Source organism: Alexandromys fortis, unplaced genomic scaffold, assembly GCF_014885135.2.
Source record: "Alexandromys fortis isolate MF-2015 unplaced genomic scaffold, M_Fortis_MF-2015_v1.1 scaffold_216, whole genome shotgun sequence".
Lineage (NCBI taxonomy): Eukaryota > Metazoa > Chordata > Mammalia > Rodentia > Cricetidae > Alexandromys > Alexandromys fortis.
The window spans coordinates 850,016-868,932 of NW_026068089.1; the positions used below are offsets into that span (position 1 = coordinate 850,016).

Genomic DNA, 18,917 nt, shown 5'->3' on the forward strand with positions numbered 1-18,917 from the left:
ATATATATATATATATACATATATATATGATAAATGGGCTGAAAAAGAAATCAGAGAAACTTCACCCTTCACAATAGCCACAAATAACATAAAATACCTTGTTTTTATGCATTTTTGCTTTATTATTTTAAGTGGAAGACCTGTATGACAAGAACCTTAAATTTTTAAAGAAAGAAATTGTAGAAGACATCAGAAAATGGAAAGATCTTTCATGCTCTTTGATAGGTAGGATCAACATAATAAAAATCATCAAATTTGGCAATCTTACCAAAGGCAATATACAGATTCAATGCAATAACCATTAAAATCCCAGAAAAATTCTTCACAGACCTCAAAAGAACAGTACTCAACGTCATATGAAAAATAAAAAAAAACAGGATAGGCAAAACAACCTTGTACAATAAAGAAACTTCTAGAGGCACCACAATCCCTGACTTCAAACTCTACCACACAGCTACAGTACTGAAAACAGCCTGGTATTGGTATAAAAACAGACAGGCAGAACAATCAAAGACCCGGATACCTATAAACACCTGATTTTTTGACAAAGAAGCTAAAAATATAAAATGGAAAAAGAAAACATCTTTAACAAATGGTGCTGGCATAACTGGATATCAACATATAGAAGAGTGCAAATAGATCCATATCTATCTCAATGCTCAAAACTCAAGTCCAAATGATCAAAGACCTCAACATAAATTTAACCACACTGAACCCCGTAGCAGAAAAAGTGGGAAGTACACTTAAACACATTGGCACAGGAGACCACTTCCTAAATATAACCCCAGCAGCACAGACACTGAGAGCAGCAATTAATAAGTGGGGCCTCCTGAAACTGAGAAGCTTCTGTTGAGCAAAGGACATGCTCAATGAGACAAAACGACAGCCTACAGAAAGGGAAAAGGTCTTCACCAACCCCACATCTGACAGAGGTCTGATCTCCAAAATATATAAAGAACTCAAGAAACTAGATATCGGAGGGATGGCTCAGTGGTTAAGAGCACAGACTGTTCTTTCAGAGGTCTTGAGTGCAATTCCCAGCAATCACATGGTGGCTCTGTAGTGAGATCTGGTGCCCTCTTCTGGCCTGCAGGAATACAAAACACTAACCCTAACCCATAAACAAACTAATAAACATATGAATAAATAAATACATCTTTAAAAAAGAAACTAGACAACAAAATTCCAAATAATCCAATTACAAAATGGGGTACAGATCTAATATAAGAATTTTATGGGTGAAAGACACGTAGGGAAATGATCTACATCCTTAGCGGAAATGCAAGTCAAAACAACTCTGAGATGCTATCTTACCCCTATCAAAAACACTGATGTCAGCTAATGCTGGAGAGGATGTGGAGTAAGGGGAACACCTCTGCATTGCTGGTGGGAGTGCAAACTGATACAGCCACTGTGGAAATCAGTATGGCGATTTCTCAGAAAATTAGGAATCAGTCAACCTTAAGACCCAGCAATACCATTTTTGGGCATATACCCAAAGGAGGCCCACTCATACCACAAGGGCATGTACTCAACTATGTCCATAGCAGCATTATTCATAATAACCAGAACCTGGAAACAACTAGATGCCTCTCGACTGAAGAATGGATAAGGAGAATGTGGCACATTTACACAATGGAGTACTACGCAGCAGTAAAAAAAAAAATGGCATCTTGAAATTTGCAGGTCAGAACTAGAAAAAAAAAACCATCATGAGTGAGGTAACCCAGATCCAGAAAGACAAATATAGTATGTACTCACTCATAAGTGGATATCAGACATAAAGCAAAGGTTAACCAGCCTTTCCACAACCTCAAAGAAACTAGAACCCTGTTCCAGAAACAGAAGCTGATGCCGAGACCCACCACTACCCACTGGGCGGAGCTCCTGGAGGACAATAGAAGCAAGGGAGGAGTGATAATATGAACAAAGGGGCGAAGACCATGATGGGGAAACCCACAGATCCAGCTGACCTGAGCTTCTGGGAGCTCACTGAGTCTGCAGTGACAACTGGACAACCTGCACAGGACTGAACTAGGCCCCCTGAGTGTAGGTGACCCTGGTGTGGTGTGGGCAGTGTATGGAGCCACTGGCAGTGGGACCAGGATCTAATCCAAATGCATGAACTGATTTTGTGGAGCCCGTTCTCTATGGAGAGATACCTTACTCAGCCTAGGTCGTGGGTGGGGATGGTGGGGGTGGGGAAGGCCTTGATCCTGCCTCAAGAAGATGATGGGGGGGGGGACAGACTGAGTTGATTTCCCGGGGAGGCCTTACCCCCTCTGAGGAGTGGATGAGGGGTGGGGTGGGAGGAAGATGGGGGAACAAGAAGAAAAGAGGGATGGGGAACTGGAATTGGTATGTAATAAATAAATAATAATAATAAATGAAAAGTTATTTTGGCGGGTGGTGGTGCTGGCATGCTTTGAGACCTAGCACTCACTGGGAGGTAGAAGCCAGTGGATCTCTGAGTTCAAGGTGAGCCTCGTCTACAAAATGAGTTCCAGGACAGCCAGGGCTACACGGAGAAGCTGGGTCTCGAAAAATCAAACCAACCAACCAAAGAAGCAAATAAATAGAATTTTGTTTGTATGCGAATGTGGGGGTGTCTGTAGAGGTCCTGTAGCATGGGTGCTGAGAACTGGGCTTCAGTCCTTACCAAAAGCAGTTAGCGGTCTTAAGAACGGAACCATGTCTTCACTCCCCCTCCACTGCTAAGGTTTTTTGTTTTTATTTTTTATAAATCTTTATGAATCAATACAAGATGCAGCACATTCTACTGTAATCCTTTTTTCTCGTGTTTTGAGACAGGTCTCAGGTAACCCAGGCTGGTTCCCACTGAGGAAAGAAGATGACCTTGAATTCCAGATCCTCCGGTTTCCACCTTCGGAGTGCTGGGATTACACGCACTAGACACTTAGCTTTTTCCTGTCTTAAAGCTTGTAACTGAAAAAGAAAAAAAAAAGTTTGCCAGGTGGAATTCAGTAACTGGTGGACATGGCCTGTTGCAGGTCCTCTTAGAGAGGTGGCCATTAGGCAAAGTGGGGGAAAGGACAGGACAGAGGCATGCTCTAGGGAATGAAAGAGGCTGGAAGAAGTAGGGCAAAAGCCTCGGAGGAAATTCCTTGCTTTAGAGTTTGGAAGGTAAGTGCTGTGTGTCTCCTGTAGATTCCCCTGGCAGAGCAGAGACGACTCCATTCTGCGTTCCCGAAGCCCGGCGGCAGAGGGCGCCGTAGCCACGACCGTCCTGCGCCTCCGGGGCGGGGCGTACTCGGGGCGGGGGCGGGGCCTCGCGCTCACGTGACCCAGCTCATGGCGGCGGCGGCGGCAGCGGCAGCGCCGGCGGCTCTCAGCGGCTGGAGCCGGATCCTGTAACCGGGGTGTGGGCCCGCGTCAGTCCGTCCCTCCTTCGGCCCCCTCTCGTCTTCCGGAGTGTGGCTGGCGGAGCCGCGATGGCGGAGCGAGGCCTGGAGTCGTCGCCGGCCTCGGTGGCCGCGCTGCCCCCCGAGGTGCGGGCGCAGCTGGCGGAGCTGGAGCTGGAGCTGTCGGAGGGTAGGCGCGCGGCGGCCCGGGCGGGCGGGCGGGCGGCGGCCTGCGGGGAGGCTGGGCCGGGTGCTCGCCGCTCCCCACCCGCGAAGCGTGGCTGCGCTTTCATTGTTGTCCCTGGGGGCCCCAGCAGGACTTGGAGACGGGTCAGCTCGAGACAAAGCTGCGCCCTCCGGCTGACACCTTGCCTCTCTGCCCTGCCTTTCTCCTGAAGGGCCGCACGCCTGCACCCATCTCCTGCCTTCGGAAAGAGACCCAGGGCAACGCCGCAGCTCCATCTCTTCCTGCTTCTCTAACAATGCGAGGTGCCTCACCAGTGACAGGCGTGAGAAAGGAGCGGGGGAGCCATTGAGGGTCCGAGGTTAGAGGCAGTGGCGCTAACCCAGAGAGACACCCGATGCTGCTGCTTTTAGACGGCTTCTCTCATGGGGGCAGCGGGGCTTTTTCTTGGCACCTGTATTCAGGCTGGGTTTCCGCATCTGATCATCTTTTGGAGTCTTTGAAGAGGTGGCTACCGGTTACGTGCAAATCCTGGCCAGCACCCTCTTTCTTTTGACAATGGATTAGTACAGGGAGGGTTGGGTTTATTTAGATAATTTCAAACATGGACTATATCTAGACACTGTTACTAGAAAAGTCCCTTGGACAACAATGAGAAGCGCAATGCCGGCTGTGGGCATGTGATCAGGGAATGCGCTGTTGCCACCAGCTCTCTCTCTGTAAAGTTCCTGTTTTTATCGCAGGCGGCCTCTGAACAAAAGCAGCATTTTCTCCGTGCTGGGTGTCAGTACTATGCTGATGTCTCCAGAGTTACATATTGTTGAATTCCTTGCCAAAGGCCTTCACCATTATTTTTCAAGTGCATTAGAAACTGTTGATGGGGTAGGGGGAAAGAATGTGACCAAGTTCCCGGGAGAGTTCCAGTTCTGACTTTTGTTAACTTACCATGGCTTTTTAAAGGGGGTTTCCCCTTAAAAGTCACTTACAGTGAAAAACCAGGATGAATTTGAGTGTTACAAATCTTAAGCAATTGAAGGAAATAATTAATTTTAATAACACTTTAAGGCTTTCCCAATGTATAGGGTGGTGTGTTTTCACCTGCATGTAATTACCAACATATTATTTTTCAATTAATCAGTTGGGATGTACTTAGGAAGATAGGAATCCTTTGGGCTGGTTGCCCGGTGATACCTTTGGTCAAAATATTCACCAGGTTAAAAAAAAAATCAGTTGAAGTAGTTTCTTAAAATATGTTTCCCTTAAGATTTTCCTTTGCCTTGTCATCCTTGTGTGAAAGTGTTGTCATTAAGTCTGATTAACTCCATTCAAATCTTTTTAAACAGTTACTATTTTTTTTTTTTTAAATAACAAATCAGCTATGGCTTTCCTTAGCCAGAAAGGGAGGTTTGGCTGGATGTTTGCGTGAGAGGGAGATTAAAAATAGGTTCTGATTGCTTTCATCGGGAAAGGGAAGTCCCGGGCGCTCCTCTGGATGTGATCTGCTCTGCGTGACTGTTTACAACTCAGGGTGTTTCTAGACATCTGTGGAGAGAGCTGTTCTGAGGACCTGTTTCGAGGATCTGCCGCTTTAGCTCACCCTGCTCTCTGAGAAAGGTGTGAAAGTCTTAGAAACTGGTGACAGCCACCTTTAGACATCTGAAGGTCAAGGGAATGGGTTATTTTCCCAGGCAGAATGTTTTGATTGGCTCATGGCTTAGTTTAAATTTATTTCTTAAGGATTTGTACTGCATTAGCCTGCATTTTAGTCTTCGTGCTTCAGAAGGAGATAACAGTTGAGAAACCTTGAGCCTGCAATGTCAGCGGATTGGCCATCTGTCTGTCTTGCTTCAAGTACACAGATGGTAGGTGTTATTTGGAGTTCAAGTGAAGTTAAAATAAACCAGGGGTCCCCAAATCTGTGGTGGTGTTTGTGACATCAGCAGTATATTTTGAACTAGCCTTTTCAAAAAAAATTTTTTTCCTCTATAATTACTGTTCTGACAAAAAAAACTTTGCTTTTTTTTTTTTTTTTTTAAAGACCTCTGTCTGTGTTTGTAATGACTTGCTGACATTGGCAGATTTGGTCTTTCCTTGTTTTTTTTTTTTTTTTTTTTTTTTTTTTTTTTTTTTTTTTTTTTTTTTTTTTTTTTTTTTTTTTTTTCCTTAGTTTCAGGCTGAAGTTGGTCCTAAAGGTAGGAGAATCTGAGCAAACTACTGGCAGAGAATTTTCTTTGTGTGTGTATCAGTGTGTGTCCGTGTGTGTTGTGCTGCAGGCTTTGATCACACATCGGGTGAGATGTAGGTCTGTGCCTCCTTTGGGCCGTTTGCCGCAGAGCCCGTGCAGAGCCCGTACAGAGCCGTGTGATGGGTCAGCTTCTCCAGCCGCTCACCAGGGACCGCTTCTGCACTAACAGCCTGGGACTGTCCGGAGAACCATTTAGAAACTGAATTTATAAATGAGCTTGATAGATGAGTTGCATATGGCTCTTAACATAGTTCCTATTTCTATCTTTTCTCGGGATCTGCTTGTGTCCTCCCTTGACAGTAAGCTCTGTTGGACATCACCCCTTTGGTGGATGGGCTTGATGAGCATTGTCTGTTTAAATCTGACCTAGCGTCTATTGTGTGATGCTTTTCCTATGCACTGTCATCTGAATATCACTAACCTTCTCGATGGGGTAGAACAGGTATATTTTCCCCCTCCTTGGTTTAACAGCAGGGAAAATTTGGACTCAGAAAGGTTAAAGGATTTTGTTTAACACTGCCCATCGAGTGGGCACCGTTATCTCAAGCCGTGATATTATTATGGAATCTGGACGATTGCAATATCTGAGTTGTGATTGCTCAGATTTCCCCCTAGGAAACACTGCATTCAGTTTATGCCACAGTTCTGCATAGCCTTGTCGGTTCTTAGATTCACGGTGTCTGCCTGCTGCTCAGCTGCCTTCCCTGTGCATAGGATACAGAGGTGAACAGGATGCTGTGCCAGCCTGCTAGGGGACATCTCTAAAAAAGTCAACAAAATGTCACACAAGACCATGATAGAGCCATGCGCAGGGGCTGCCTTCTAAGAAAGAGGAAGCTTTCCCGTTGTGAAAAGCATCAGAGAGCTGTAAGTACAAGTTGTGTAGTTGGTAGCAAAGGCTGTGATTTGGCAGGCGCACAGCACTGGGTGTTAGGCCAGCGCTGGTGGTGCAGGCTGGAGGGTGAGCAAGTCTTTCCGTGTCTGAGAACAGCCCAGAGATGGTGGCGGCTGGAAAGGTATTTAAGATAAAACAACACTTACCGGAAGGGAGCCTCCCTTTTCTTGTTTGGACACTTCTGGGCATGAACAGCATCACACCCCCTGTCCCTACATGTTTCATTCCCTGTCTCTGAGTCCTGAAAGTGGCACAGAGTCCACCTTGGAGGCGGAGACATAGAAGGCACCTTCTTAGGAGTTGTAGGAGGGTTGAAAAGAAAGAGGAAATATGGGCAGACTGAATTTTAATCTCAGAAATGAGCAGGTCAACTTTCATCAGCAGAAAATTTGTAAAGCCTTTCTGTTTACCTGCAGCGGGGACTCACTTCCCTCCAGATGTGTCACGAATTCATGGAGTTGTAGGCTACATACCACACCCCCCCAGGCAACTGAAATACCTGATGTCATGAGTTCAAGTCTGGAATATAGATTATTTTTATTTATATTGCTGCATGCTAAAGAAGCATTCTACCACTGATTTCTACCCTCGCTCAGTCCTATAGACTTTTATTAAATTACATTAATTATTAATTACATACTATGTATGCACATGAGCTCATGTTTGTGTCTGTGTGTGCTCATGTGTGTGTTAGCACACAAGTGTCATGGTGCGTGATGGAAATCAGGAGAACAGTGGGATCAGTTTTCTCCCTCCCACCATCCAGGTCTTGAATGGTGAGCTAAGGGTGTTAGGTTTGTTGGCTGGGTGCCTTTCTGCTGAACCATTGGGCCAGCCCCAGATCCATGTGTTTAAAATGTCTGATTTTCTTATTGGAGTATTGAAGATTGAGTCAGGGCCTTACACATGCTAGGTGAGCGTCTACCATCATCCCCATGAGCGCTCTGCCATGGGGCTGTGTCACCATCACCCCAGTGAGCAGAGCACTCTCCTGTAAGGCTGTGTAGATTTTACTTATTTTTTCCCCTTCATTGCAAAGAGAGTCTAGGCTGGTTTAGAAGCCACTATGCCTGGCCCCCATAGATTGATTTGTTTTTGAGACAGGGTCTTGCTGTGTAGCTCTGGCTGCCCTGTAATTTACTGTATAGATCAGGCAGGCTGGCCTTGAACTCAGAGATCCTCTTGTCTCTGCCTGCCAAGTCCTGGGATTAAATCTGCACCACCATACCTGAATCGTTTATTTATTTAAATAATTTAAAAGAATTTTCCCCAGGGTTTGTAGGGTCATTATTGTAATTCTCCATTGCTCTCTTATGCCAAAATATGGAATAATGCCCCTTCCTGCCTGTTTATATTTTGTCAGTCACATGTTTTCTGATTAATTAAACTGCTTTTCATTTAATATAAACTGTAGAAGCCAGAGTTGTAAGGAAATTTACTATGGGCTGGTATAATATGGTATGTAGGGCAGTTAACACGTGTTAGCCTGTATTTGCCCCGACAGGGGATAGATGCTCCGGGACTTGGCTGTTCTCGTGAACAGGGTCCTTGTGAAGTGATGCATGAGGTCAGTTGGTGGAGGTTTTTTAAGCAGGGTTTCACTCTACCGTCATTTCTCTTGACAGCCTAGATCCTTGCTCTAACACATGCTGGTTCCTGCGGAAGGCTGGAGCAGAAAAGCTTTCAGTTTGTTTTCACTCATCGTCTGCCATATGTGTGATGAGAATGTACCCGAGCCTGAAGGATCAGGCACTTGGCTTGAGCATGAGTGTGGTTCTGAGATTCAGGCTTCTGTAGCCTTGGAGGGCTGGTGTGGGTGCCTCAGCTGTCCAGCAGGATGGACCTAAGCTCCCCTTGTGCCCAATGAGCACTTCTTTTGCTTTTTCCTCCAACTGTTTTCTGGTATCTTTTCCTTTGAGTTGACCTGCAGCCAGCCTTGTTGAACTCTAGTCCAGGCCCGCTGGCCTCTCTTTAGAATGACCTTTGGTCTTTTCAGAAGCTAGAGCTTTGGTTTGAAGTCTTTGCTAAGTCCAGGGTTCCAATGTTTATTTATAAGTTTGCATTATAAGTTTGCTGAAAGAACAGATAAGCTTGCATGTTGCTTACCTTGGAGTCAGTGCTAATGCTTCTGAACACATCAGTAACTCATTTTGTTGTTGTTGATTGCTGGTGGGAAGTTTCAGGTGTTGATGGTAAATTAAGTGCAGTGTAGTGTGGATGCACTTCTGTAAACTGAATGCTTTGTTTGTTTTGAGATAGGGCCTCACTATGTAGCTCTGGCTATCCTGAAACTCGCCATTGTAGACCAGGCTGGCTTCAAACTCAAAGAGATCTACCAGCCTCTGCCTCCCAAGTGTGGACTTGTTTTTTGTTTGTTTGTTTTTGTTGTTTTGCTATTTATGTGATGCCTGCATATATGGATGTACACCAGCGAAGTCAGAGGGCTTTGGATTCCCTGGAAATGGAGTCAGGATGGTTGTAAGCCACCGTGTGTGTGCTGGGGAATTAAACCCAGGTCCTCTGCAAGAACAGGCAGGGCTCTTACTCCTGAACCATCTCTTCAGTTCCTACTCTTAGTCCCGTTCCCTCATTTTCCAGAAGAAGAACCATGTCCTCCCTGTTCTGAAGTGCACACCCCTACTGTGTTCTCAGTCCCATCTACCCACCTGTCCTCCTCTGTGGGAGCTTGGGACCTGCCTTAAGTATCTCTTCATTCCTAATCTTTTTACCTTTGTCTTTTCGCTCAGCTTCTCATGTAACTTCTTGACTCTTGGTCTCTTCTCTTCAGCATTTATAGTTGTTCCAGTTTTTTTTCTGAGGAAGATGGGAGAAAACGCAACAAAGCCTTCTCAGAGTGGCTGCTTGCTGTCATGTGTCTAGAGTGGAGGAGATACCGGCTGTTCCCCCCCCCCCCCCGCCCCCCCGGGTTTCTCTGTAGCTTTGGAGCCTGTCCTGGAACTAGCTTTTGTAGACCAGGCTGACCTCAAACTCACAGAGATCTGCCTGCCTCTGCCTCCCGAGTGCTGGGATTAAAGGTGTGCGCCACCACCACCACCTGGCCCAAATGTGTCTCTTCTTTTGCCTTTGCTTACTGCTCAGTCCACCACCAAAACAGCTGTTTTCATGACTGCTAGTTGCCTCGATTCAGACTGGGTACCTCTGGGTACTGCTGTAGTGCTGGGCACACCCTTTGCTGTTTTATTTTTTTAACCTTTTTCAGACAGGTCTCTGTAGTCCAGGGTAACTTTGAGCTTGTGGTAATCTTTTTGCTTTGGCCTCCTGAATGCTGGAATTACAAGTGTGAACACCATACCTGACTCTGTGGATCATGGTCTCCACAATATTTTCTCTCTTCTTAACTTGATTCCTTGTAGTTTCCAGGCTGTTCTCATGCTTTGTCCTGGCTTCTCACTCCATCTTGCTTCTGATGCCGGTGTCTTCAGTAGCTTGTCATTATTCATCATCTTACTTACAGAGCAGTCTCACGCGTGCCCAGGGCGGCAGATGTCAGTGGCCTTCAGTTGACTCCCAGGTATTAATCTCTAGCACTGAGATCTTTTGCTGTGTGCACACCACTGGAATCCCTCTGGACCACTTAGTAAACCCAAAGCTTCTTCTCGTCCCAACTCCTCTACAGCTAGTTCTCTGTCCAAAGATGGCCATTGTTTCAGAGTGCCTGCTTTCTGTGTGTGGTGCTCAGTTTCATTGTCAGCGCTGTCTTAGTTAGGGTCCACTGCTGGGAAGGAAAATGGCCACGGCAACTCTTAGAAAGGAAAACATTTAATTGAGGCGGCTTACAGTTCAGAGGTCCAGTCCATTGTCATCATGGCGGGGGCATGGAGATGTGCAGGAGACAAGGTGCTGGAACAGGAGCTGAGAGTCCTACATCTTGCAGGCAACAAGAAGTTGAACAAGTATCACACAGAGGGAAGCTTAAGCAAAAGAGACCTCAAAGCCCACTCCCATAGTGACTATTTCCTCCAACAAGGCCACATCTATTCCAACAAGGCCACACTTGCTTCAACAAGGCCACACCTCCTAATAGTGTCACTCCCTATGAGCTTATGGGGGCCAATTATATGCACACTACAACTTGACTGGACCAAGAAAAGAAACATCAGTGAATTACTGAGATGGACCTTTGGATGTATCGTCAAAGGCTTCTCCAGAGAGGGTTAGCTGAGGGGAAAGTAGGAAGATCGCTTTTAGTGTGGGTAGCACATAACAGTCTGGAGTCCTGGACTGGATAAAAAAGGAAAGAAAGAAAACAGACACAAGTTCACACATCTTTCTGTGCTGTCTAGACTGCCAAGGCGTGAACCAGCAGTCGTCTGCCACCATGTGCATTCCACGCCATGATGGACTGTGTCCCCTAACTGTGAGCCGAATGAACCCTTTCTTTAAGGATTTAAATACTTCTGTTAGGTAGTTTGTCATAGCAACAAGACAGCAACCAATACATCATTTAAGACTTTCCGATGCTATAACAGAATTCTGTAGACGGAATGATAGGTATATAATAGAAATTGTTTACCATTTATAAGTTAAGAAGCCGGAGTTTGAGGTAGCCCGCACATTCTTTCTTGTGTGGGAAATGGTGCCATTGGGGCTCAGTAGGAGTTTGGGCAGGTGACTATGGAGGAAGAGACTAGATTGTGACTCAGAATTGTGACAACATTTGTGACTAGAGTCCAGCACCCACAGTGTCTCTGTATGCAGGATGGCTGAAGGCTGACGGGGGTTGGGGTTGCAGGTGGTCATGACTTCTAATGGGGGTCTGTGTTGATGTCCTGCAGATATTCAGTTCTGTGGGATAACATGATTCATCTTGGAATGTTGATCTAATTCAAGTTTGGTAGAATATATTACTGTTTTAATAAAGATAAAAAAGATAAAGGGCTGGGGCATGGCTTAGGAGTTTAGCATCAAACATGAGAACTGGCATTTGCACCCTAGAGCCTGGTAAGTACTGGGTGGATGTGGCAGCCCAATCCAACCTCAGAAAGCAAAGCTGGGGATCCTCAGACCAAGTTGGCTAGGGAGACTAGCCACAACATCATTGAGCTCTGGGTTTGATTGAAAGACTCTGCCTCATTGAATAAAGGTGGAAGAGCCAACCAACTAAGGATGATTCCCAGCATCAGGTGTACCCACATGCGTGTGCAGCTCTACACATGTGTGCCAACACGTGCATATCACACACACACAGTTGGAAGAAGGAAAAAGAAACTCTAAGAAAATGAATTCTTTTTTTTTACAAGACAAGGAAAATACGATTTTATTCATGAAACTGTACATAGGAAAACATAATTAATACCTTCAATGTTGTATTGTCCAATTTTCAGTTCTTAAGGAACATTATTTATCATATAACTTTCAAAATCTGGTCCAGTGCAGCAAACAGGTTTAAATAAAAGGAAAGCACTTAGTCTTTCAATTCTTTCCTAAGAAAGGAACACGGGACTGACTGACACAGGACTCATGAAGTGGCCAGCCACTAAAGCAAACTGGATTCATTACAAACTTTAAACATTAAGACTAAGTGCTGTCTTTAGACAGGATGGTTTTCGGCTCCTATGTCACGTGATAAAGGGCACCATTCACGTAGGATACAGTGTGTAGTGGCCCTAACTGGTGAGGACTGAGACCAGAGAGCAAGGGCAGGAGGCTCCCCTAGAGGCTGCTAGAGCCACTTCCCCCACAGTGAGGTTAGAGCATGGAGTGGAGACCTGTAATTAAGAAGGCAGAATTGTTGACTGGAGAAGCAGTCGGGCTGCAGACAGGAGATTTGGCGGAGGAATCTAGCGGACTACTATGCTCTGGGGCTTCAAGAGAGAGCTGGCCTGGCTGGCCCTGTTCCTAACTTAGGGAGGAGCCTCGCTCTGGGGAGAAGGGAGATAGAGCCAGGTTCACTGAAGGTGAGGACACAGAGCTGAAGGTCTGTAGCAGCTGGAGTTTCTGACCTGCAGGTGCGCTCAGTGTTCCTCAGTCTGCCCCTCTGTGATGGGTGTGATGGAGGTTGTCCTAGGAGAGTTTGTGCAGCAGGAAGAAAACAGCTCTGGGAAGTACCAACATTTGGAGCTGCAGAAAAGGAACCTGGAAAAGAAGGTGGCTGTGAGAGAAAGGGCAAAGCAATGGGGATTCCCTTAAGAGTCCAGTTGCTGAGGCCGCTTGACTGAAGTAGACTGGTAAGATGCCACTGAACTTACAGGCGAAGGAGACCACTAGTGGTGGCTTTTGCCTGAGCTTCTTTTGTTGGTGGTGGTTGTGTTTCTTTTTTGGGAAGCGGTCTCACTACATAGCCCTGGTTGGACTGGTACTCCTGCTGTGATCTAAGCTGGCTCAAACTCAAGGTGGTCTTGATGCTGGAATTGCAGGCAGTTTTGGTGGCCCTGGGGACAGGGATTGTGTGTGGAGACTACAGCATGTTGCGTTCCTCTCGGTGAAGCATGCAAAGCCGAGAGAAGTGGAAGTGAGGCCGGCAGGAGCACAGCCTGGCTTTGAGGAGATGAAGTGGTAGGTTGCTTGTCTGTGTGTCTCTTCCTTGTCTGTCCCCACTAGAAAGAATGTTGCGGGACCCTTGTCCACCCCACAGGAACAGAAGGAGCTTCTGGTGTGGTAGGCACTGTCACGTTTCTGCTGGCCAAACAGGAGAGACTTGAGCATGTTAGAATTGGAGTAGAGGGGCTTGGGGACTTGGAACATGGTCCTCTTGAGTCAGCAAAGTGGAGTGACTGCATCAGGGAAAGAGGAAAGGGCAGATAGTTACAAGTGGTGGAGGAGGAAGTTGAGAGGCCTCTCTTTGATGGCCTTGTGATTACTCTGTCAGTCAGAAATAAAGAGCAAAGAGTGAGTATATATTTTTGGGAAAAGCTTTGTGAAGACAGAAAAAAGAAGAAAAAAAAAAAAAGCCAGGTGGTGGTGGTGTTCGCTTTTAATCCCAGCACTTGGGAGGCAGAGGTAGGCGGGTCTCTGAGTTTGAGGCCAGCCTAGTCTACAGAGCTAATTCTAGTACAGGCACCATAGCTACACAGAGAAACTCTGTCTTTAAAAACCAGAAAACTACAACAACAAAACAACCCAGACAGCAACAAACAAACCAAATAAAATCAGAAACAAGCCAGCCCTTCTAAAATGACTGCACCAGGAGGCACGCATAGGTGATGATCTGCTACGGAAGGGCAGCCAAGGCCAGGTTGTGCCAGACAGGCTGAGTAAGAGCAGGTGAGACAAGAAGCCGTGTGTAGTCTCAGACTGCAGGTCGGGTGTGGCTGAGCACGGAGGATTAGCACACCTGTGTGCATGCTGGCTCATTGTGCCACACAAGCAGCGGAGACCATCCTTGGTGTTTTGGGAAGTTGGGGGAAAGTGGAGTACAGTGGTTAGCTGTCCCTCCTTGAGAAAACCAAAAGAAACCTGAGCTCTGAGTGCAACGGCAGCATCTTGGTCCTCATCAGGCTCTTTCCTGTGATTTGTTTCTGATTCATTAAGCAGGAAACGACTTCCCCAACTGTAGCAAACCTGTTTCTCAGATAATGTAGAAGTAAAGGTAACAGTGAGAAAGAGGATGTGTGCTGTCATGGCTAGTCACAGGAGACGTGACTGTATTGGTCTATCAGGTTTATCTAGAGGTAGGGAATAGTACACTTCTTTTGCTTACAGTGCTTTTTTTTTTTTTTTTTTTTTTTGAGATGAGGTTTCTCTGTAGCTTTGGAGCCTGTCCTGGAACTAGCTCTTGTAGATCAGGCTGGCCTTGAACTCACTTCCGAGTGCTGGGATTAAAGGTGTGCGCCACCACCGCCTGGCCAATGCTCTATTTCAGTTAGTCAAGTTTAAGACTGCTTATTTCTCAGGGTCTTTCTGGAAGGGAAAAGAATAGGAAGGACGAAGTTACAGCGTTTTAGACTTGGGTTGGAGTGAAATAACCCAACCAAGCTGTTTGGTTTTTCTTTTGCTCTCAGTGAATAGGCTTCTGAGAGTGAGCTCTACAAGCGGGAAAGGTGGCTGAGCTGAACTCTTCTCATTTGCTAGGCCGTGTTCCCTGAGAAGGAGGGCGTCTTCCAGAGAGGACAGGCTCTGTGGGTCATTGGCTGAAGGTAGCTCCAGATTCTTCACACCGTGTTTAATTCTCTGTAGGGGAAAGCACATGCTCCTTTTCAGAGATGGAAGGACATTTCCTTCAGATAGAAGTGCAATCAGAAGTGACTAAGGCATCGTGACTGGAACTTGGCATCGTCGTAACTGGTTCTAAGGGTGGTAGAAAACCATCTCCGCCTCCCTAGAATCTCAGTCTTCGTTGTTAGTTAAGCAGCACCACAGTTGACCACTCATTTAGCAGAAGAAAAATGACTTCATCAGCACTTTGAGGAAATCTTGGGCAACAGATCATGTGTTCACTTGCCATCGGAAAGCTGAGGACCCATTTCTCATTTTACTAAGATTTATAAAAACATCTTTCAATAATTTTGAATCTGGACTGGAGAGATGGTTCAGTGGTTAAGAGTACTGGCTGCTGGTCTCATTCCCAGCATCCACACAAGGGCTCATTTTAACTCCCATTTCCAGGTGATCTGACCTTGTCTTTTAGCTTCCACAGATGCTAAGAACATAATATGGTCCACAGACACATGTGCAGACAAAGCATCCATATGCATAAAAATAAAAAATGCCTTTTTTTTTCTTTTTAGAAAAAGAACTTGGAACCAGGCCTGGTGATTCACACCTTTAATCCTAGTACTTGGAAGCAGAGGCAGGTGGATCTCTGTGAGTTCTATGACAGTCAAGGCTACACAGAGAGACACTGTCTTAAAAAACAAACAAACAAACAAAAAATAACTTTGAATCTGTATGTGGTCATCCCTAGCTGTAGTTCCAGTTACTTAGGAGGCTGAGGATCATTTGTGCTCAGGAGTTTGAAGCCAGACTGGCAATTTAGTTTTTTTTTTTTTTTTTTTTTAAGCCCTGACTGGCCTGGAATTCACTGTGTAGACCAGTTTTTTTTTTTTTTTATAATAGGTTTTTTGTTTGTTTGTTTTTGTGTCCCCTTCCCTCCCCCGAGACAGGGTTTCTCTGTAGCTTTGGAGCCTGTCCTGGAACTCATTCTGTAGACCAGGCTGGCCTCAAACTCAGAGATCCACCTGTCTCTGCCTCCCAAGTGCTGGGATTAAAGGTGTGTACCACCACTGCCCAGTTTTTTTTTAAAAGATATATTTATTCTTATTTATGTGTTTGTGTGTATATGTGTACCACAGATACAACCATGAAGCCAGAGAGTGTTGGACCCTCTGGAGCTGGAGTTGCAGACAGTTGTGAGCCGCCTGATGTGAGAGCTCTGGAAGAACAGCTTGTGCTGCTAACCACTGAGCCATCTCTCCAGCTCCACCCCTCTGTTTTTTCCCTTTGTCTTTTTGAGGGGTCTCAGTATCCTTCCCAGCACTGGGATGCAGGTAGCCTGGGAGCCTGTCACCTCCTGTCTGTGCTGTCCTGTGTGATTGTTCTGCCATCAGAGGAAGCAATGTTCATGTTTATTTTGTTTGTTAATTAGTCCTAATGCTACGTGTGTAAATTATGCCTAAATATTTAGACCCCACAGCTTTTGTAGTGTCATTATTAAGTAAATATTGCTTTTGGAACCTAGAACTATTGTTGGGGTCATAGGAAAAGGAGTACAATCTCTTATCATCCAGTCCTCTGCACTCAGTGAGAATAGCTCTGACTCAAGGTCCACTAACTCTTCTTCTTACCCCACTGATGATGTTTCTTACAGCTAATTTTTTCTCCTCCTCCTCCTCCTCCTCCTCCTCCTCCTCCTCCTCCTCCTCCTCTTTTTCTTCTTCGTGGAAATGATTCTGGGCAGTGACACAGTTCATCAAGCACAGCATATGGGAGGGCAGAAGCAGGCAGATCTCGGCGTTTAAGGCCATTCCAGTCTACCTAGTGAGTAGGGCCGCAGAGTGGGACTGGCTCAAGCAGCCACTGCCGCTAACAACCCCAAACTGGGAATGAAGATAACATGAAGAACATACATGCTAAACTATAAAGTCCTTACCTTTCAAAAATTCTTTCTCCCCCCTCTTTAAAACAATTATTTTTATTTAATTTAAGCTTATGTGAATGAGTGTTTTGCATGCATATTTGTGTACCACATACAGTGCTGGTGCTGAGGGAAGCCAGAAGAAGGCATTGGATTCCCTAGAACTGGGCTTACTGGTGGCTATGAGCCTTTGTGTGGGTGCTGGGAATCAAGCGTAGGTCCTTTGGAAGAGCAATAGCGATTCTCCAGCCCCATCTGCCTTCCATATGGCCTCACTATGTAGCCAAGGCTGCCATCAACTCTTGATTCTCTTGCTTCAGTCTCTCCAATCTTGGGGTTACAAGTGGGTGTTCATCACCGCTGGTTTCTGTCTTTAGCACTGTGTTTGCTTCATTTTACTTTATACCAGGTGGGCGACAGACTGTAGTCCTTAACAAAGTTGACAATTGACTTAGCCCAGAAAGTCTTTTTTTTTTTTTTTTTTTTTTTTGAGACAGGGTTTCTTTGTGTAGTCCTGGCTGTCCTGATACTCAGTAGACCAGGCTGGCCTCGAACTCAGAAATTCATCTGCCTCTGCCTTTCTGCGTGCTGGGATTAAAGGTGTGTGTACCACTGCCTGCCTAATCAGAAAGTCTTTAATATGTCTATTTTTAGTGTTTCTCTTGGGTTGGGAATAAAAGTTCAGTAGCTACACATGCACAGAGTCTTGGGTTTGATTCTGAGTTTTCCAAAACAAAATAAACCAGAAACCTGTTTATTTTATCAATTGTTCTCCAATACAGGTGTAAATTAGAAACAAAAATTGTTATAAGGACCCACACTGGAGGAGCTGAAGCAGCAGAGGTGTTTTTAGATAGGGTCTCACTGGCCCTACGATGATGGCCTTGAAGTTGTGATCCTCCTGCCTCTGTCTCCTGCAAACTGGGGTTACAGGTGTGAGCCACCATGGTTACCTCAAAGTAGCAGGGTTCTTTTGTTTTGTTTTTCTTTTTTCTTTCTTTTTTTTTTATTTTACTGCATTATCATCACCAGGGTACCTTTCTCCCACTGGTCCTGCTGTGGGGTTGAGGAAGCCCTGCTTCCCCCGTGTCCTAACCCCTAATCTGCTGTCTTGCCTGGGAGGGGACAGCACTAGAGCAACACAGCTTTTGCCTCTGGGATTTTTCTGGAGCCTGAGAGGCTTCAAGACCCAGGCCCTTGTAGTCAGGCCGCAGCAGGGGACTGGCCTCTCTCCTCAGCAAGTCCTGCTCCTGATTTTATCAGCATTCTTCCCAGCTTCTCTGAGCATGCCTAGTTAGAAGTTTTTAAAGATTTCTTCTAATTTCTGAAGGGCAGGGTTTTGACAGTCCATCTTGGTTTGTTACTTCTTCACAGACCATATAAAATGTGTTTTTTCCAGGTCAGTGTGAGTGACTTCCCTGTGAACGTTTGTAGCTTGTGTGATTTTCTTCCGGAATTGAGATGATTTTCCTAGATGTTTACAGTATTATTGTGCAGTAATATATAAAAGAACAAAGATAATGTGTGTTCACAGTTTGAGAAGGTGTACACTAGACACTTCTATACATGTAATTTAGTTTTAGTATTGAAACTTTAAAATACCCTTTAGGGCCCATAGACTTGTTTTTCTCCTTACACTCTGCATAGCCATCAACCTGATTTTTTTTTTTTTTGAGGCAAAGTATCTCTGAATAGCCCTGTCTGTCCTTGAACTCCCTGTGTAGACCAGGCTGATCTCAGACTCACAGAGCTCTGCCTGCTTCTGCTTTCCCAGTGCTGAAATTAATGATGTGTACCACCATACCTGGCTCCTTAGAATTTACCTCTGGGTTTTCTGTTAATTTAAATATTACAACTGTGAGTTCTCTTATATAGTTCCTTCATAGTTAAAAGTGGTCATCTACACTGTTAGTCTTGGATTTTCCACATGTGTTGTACATAGCAGAAAATGTGAGCAAAATTTTTGGATAGGAAATTGTAAATGATTAAAAATTATGGCAATTTTGTATTTTTCCATAGTCTCTTGAATATACTGTTTTTTATTCTCAGATTTTTAAAAAATTGCTTAGCTGGGTAGTTGTGGCTCATGCCTTTAATCCCAGCACTTGGGAGGCAGAGGCAGGTGGATCTCTGTGAGTTCAAGGCCAGCTTGGTCTACAGAGCAAGTTTCAGGATTGTTGGGACTGTTATACAGAGAA

General features: G+C 45.3%; 1 protein-coding gene across 4 annotated transcripts in view; it reads left to right on the forward strand.

Annotated features, from left to right (window-relative positions):
- The first annotated feature begins 3,305 nt into the window (after positions 1–3,305).
- The window catches only part of Dip2b (disco interacting protein 2 homolog B), a 192,750-nt gene continuing 177,138 nt past the window's right edge, over positions 3,306–18,917 (forward strand). For all 4 annotated transcript variants that reach the window (XR_007588789.1, XM_050122406.1, XM_050122407.1 and 1 more), the window contains exon 1: positions 3,306–3,552. Coding sequence is in view for 3 of the 4 variants with exons in the window: in XM_050122406.1 (XP_049978363.1) it covers positions 3,453–3,552 (100 nt within the window). In the remaining variant the exon portion in view is untranslated. The remainder of the gene's footprint in view (positions 3,553–18,917) is intronic.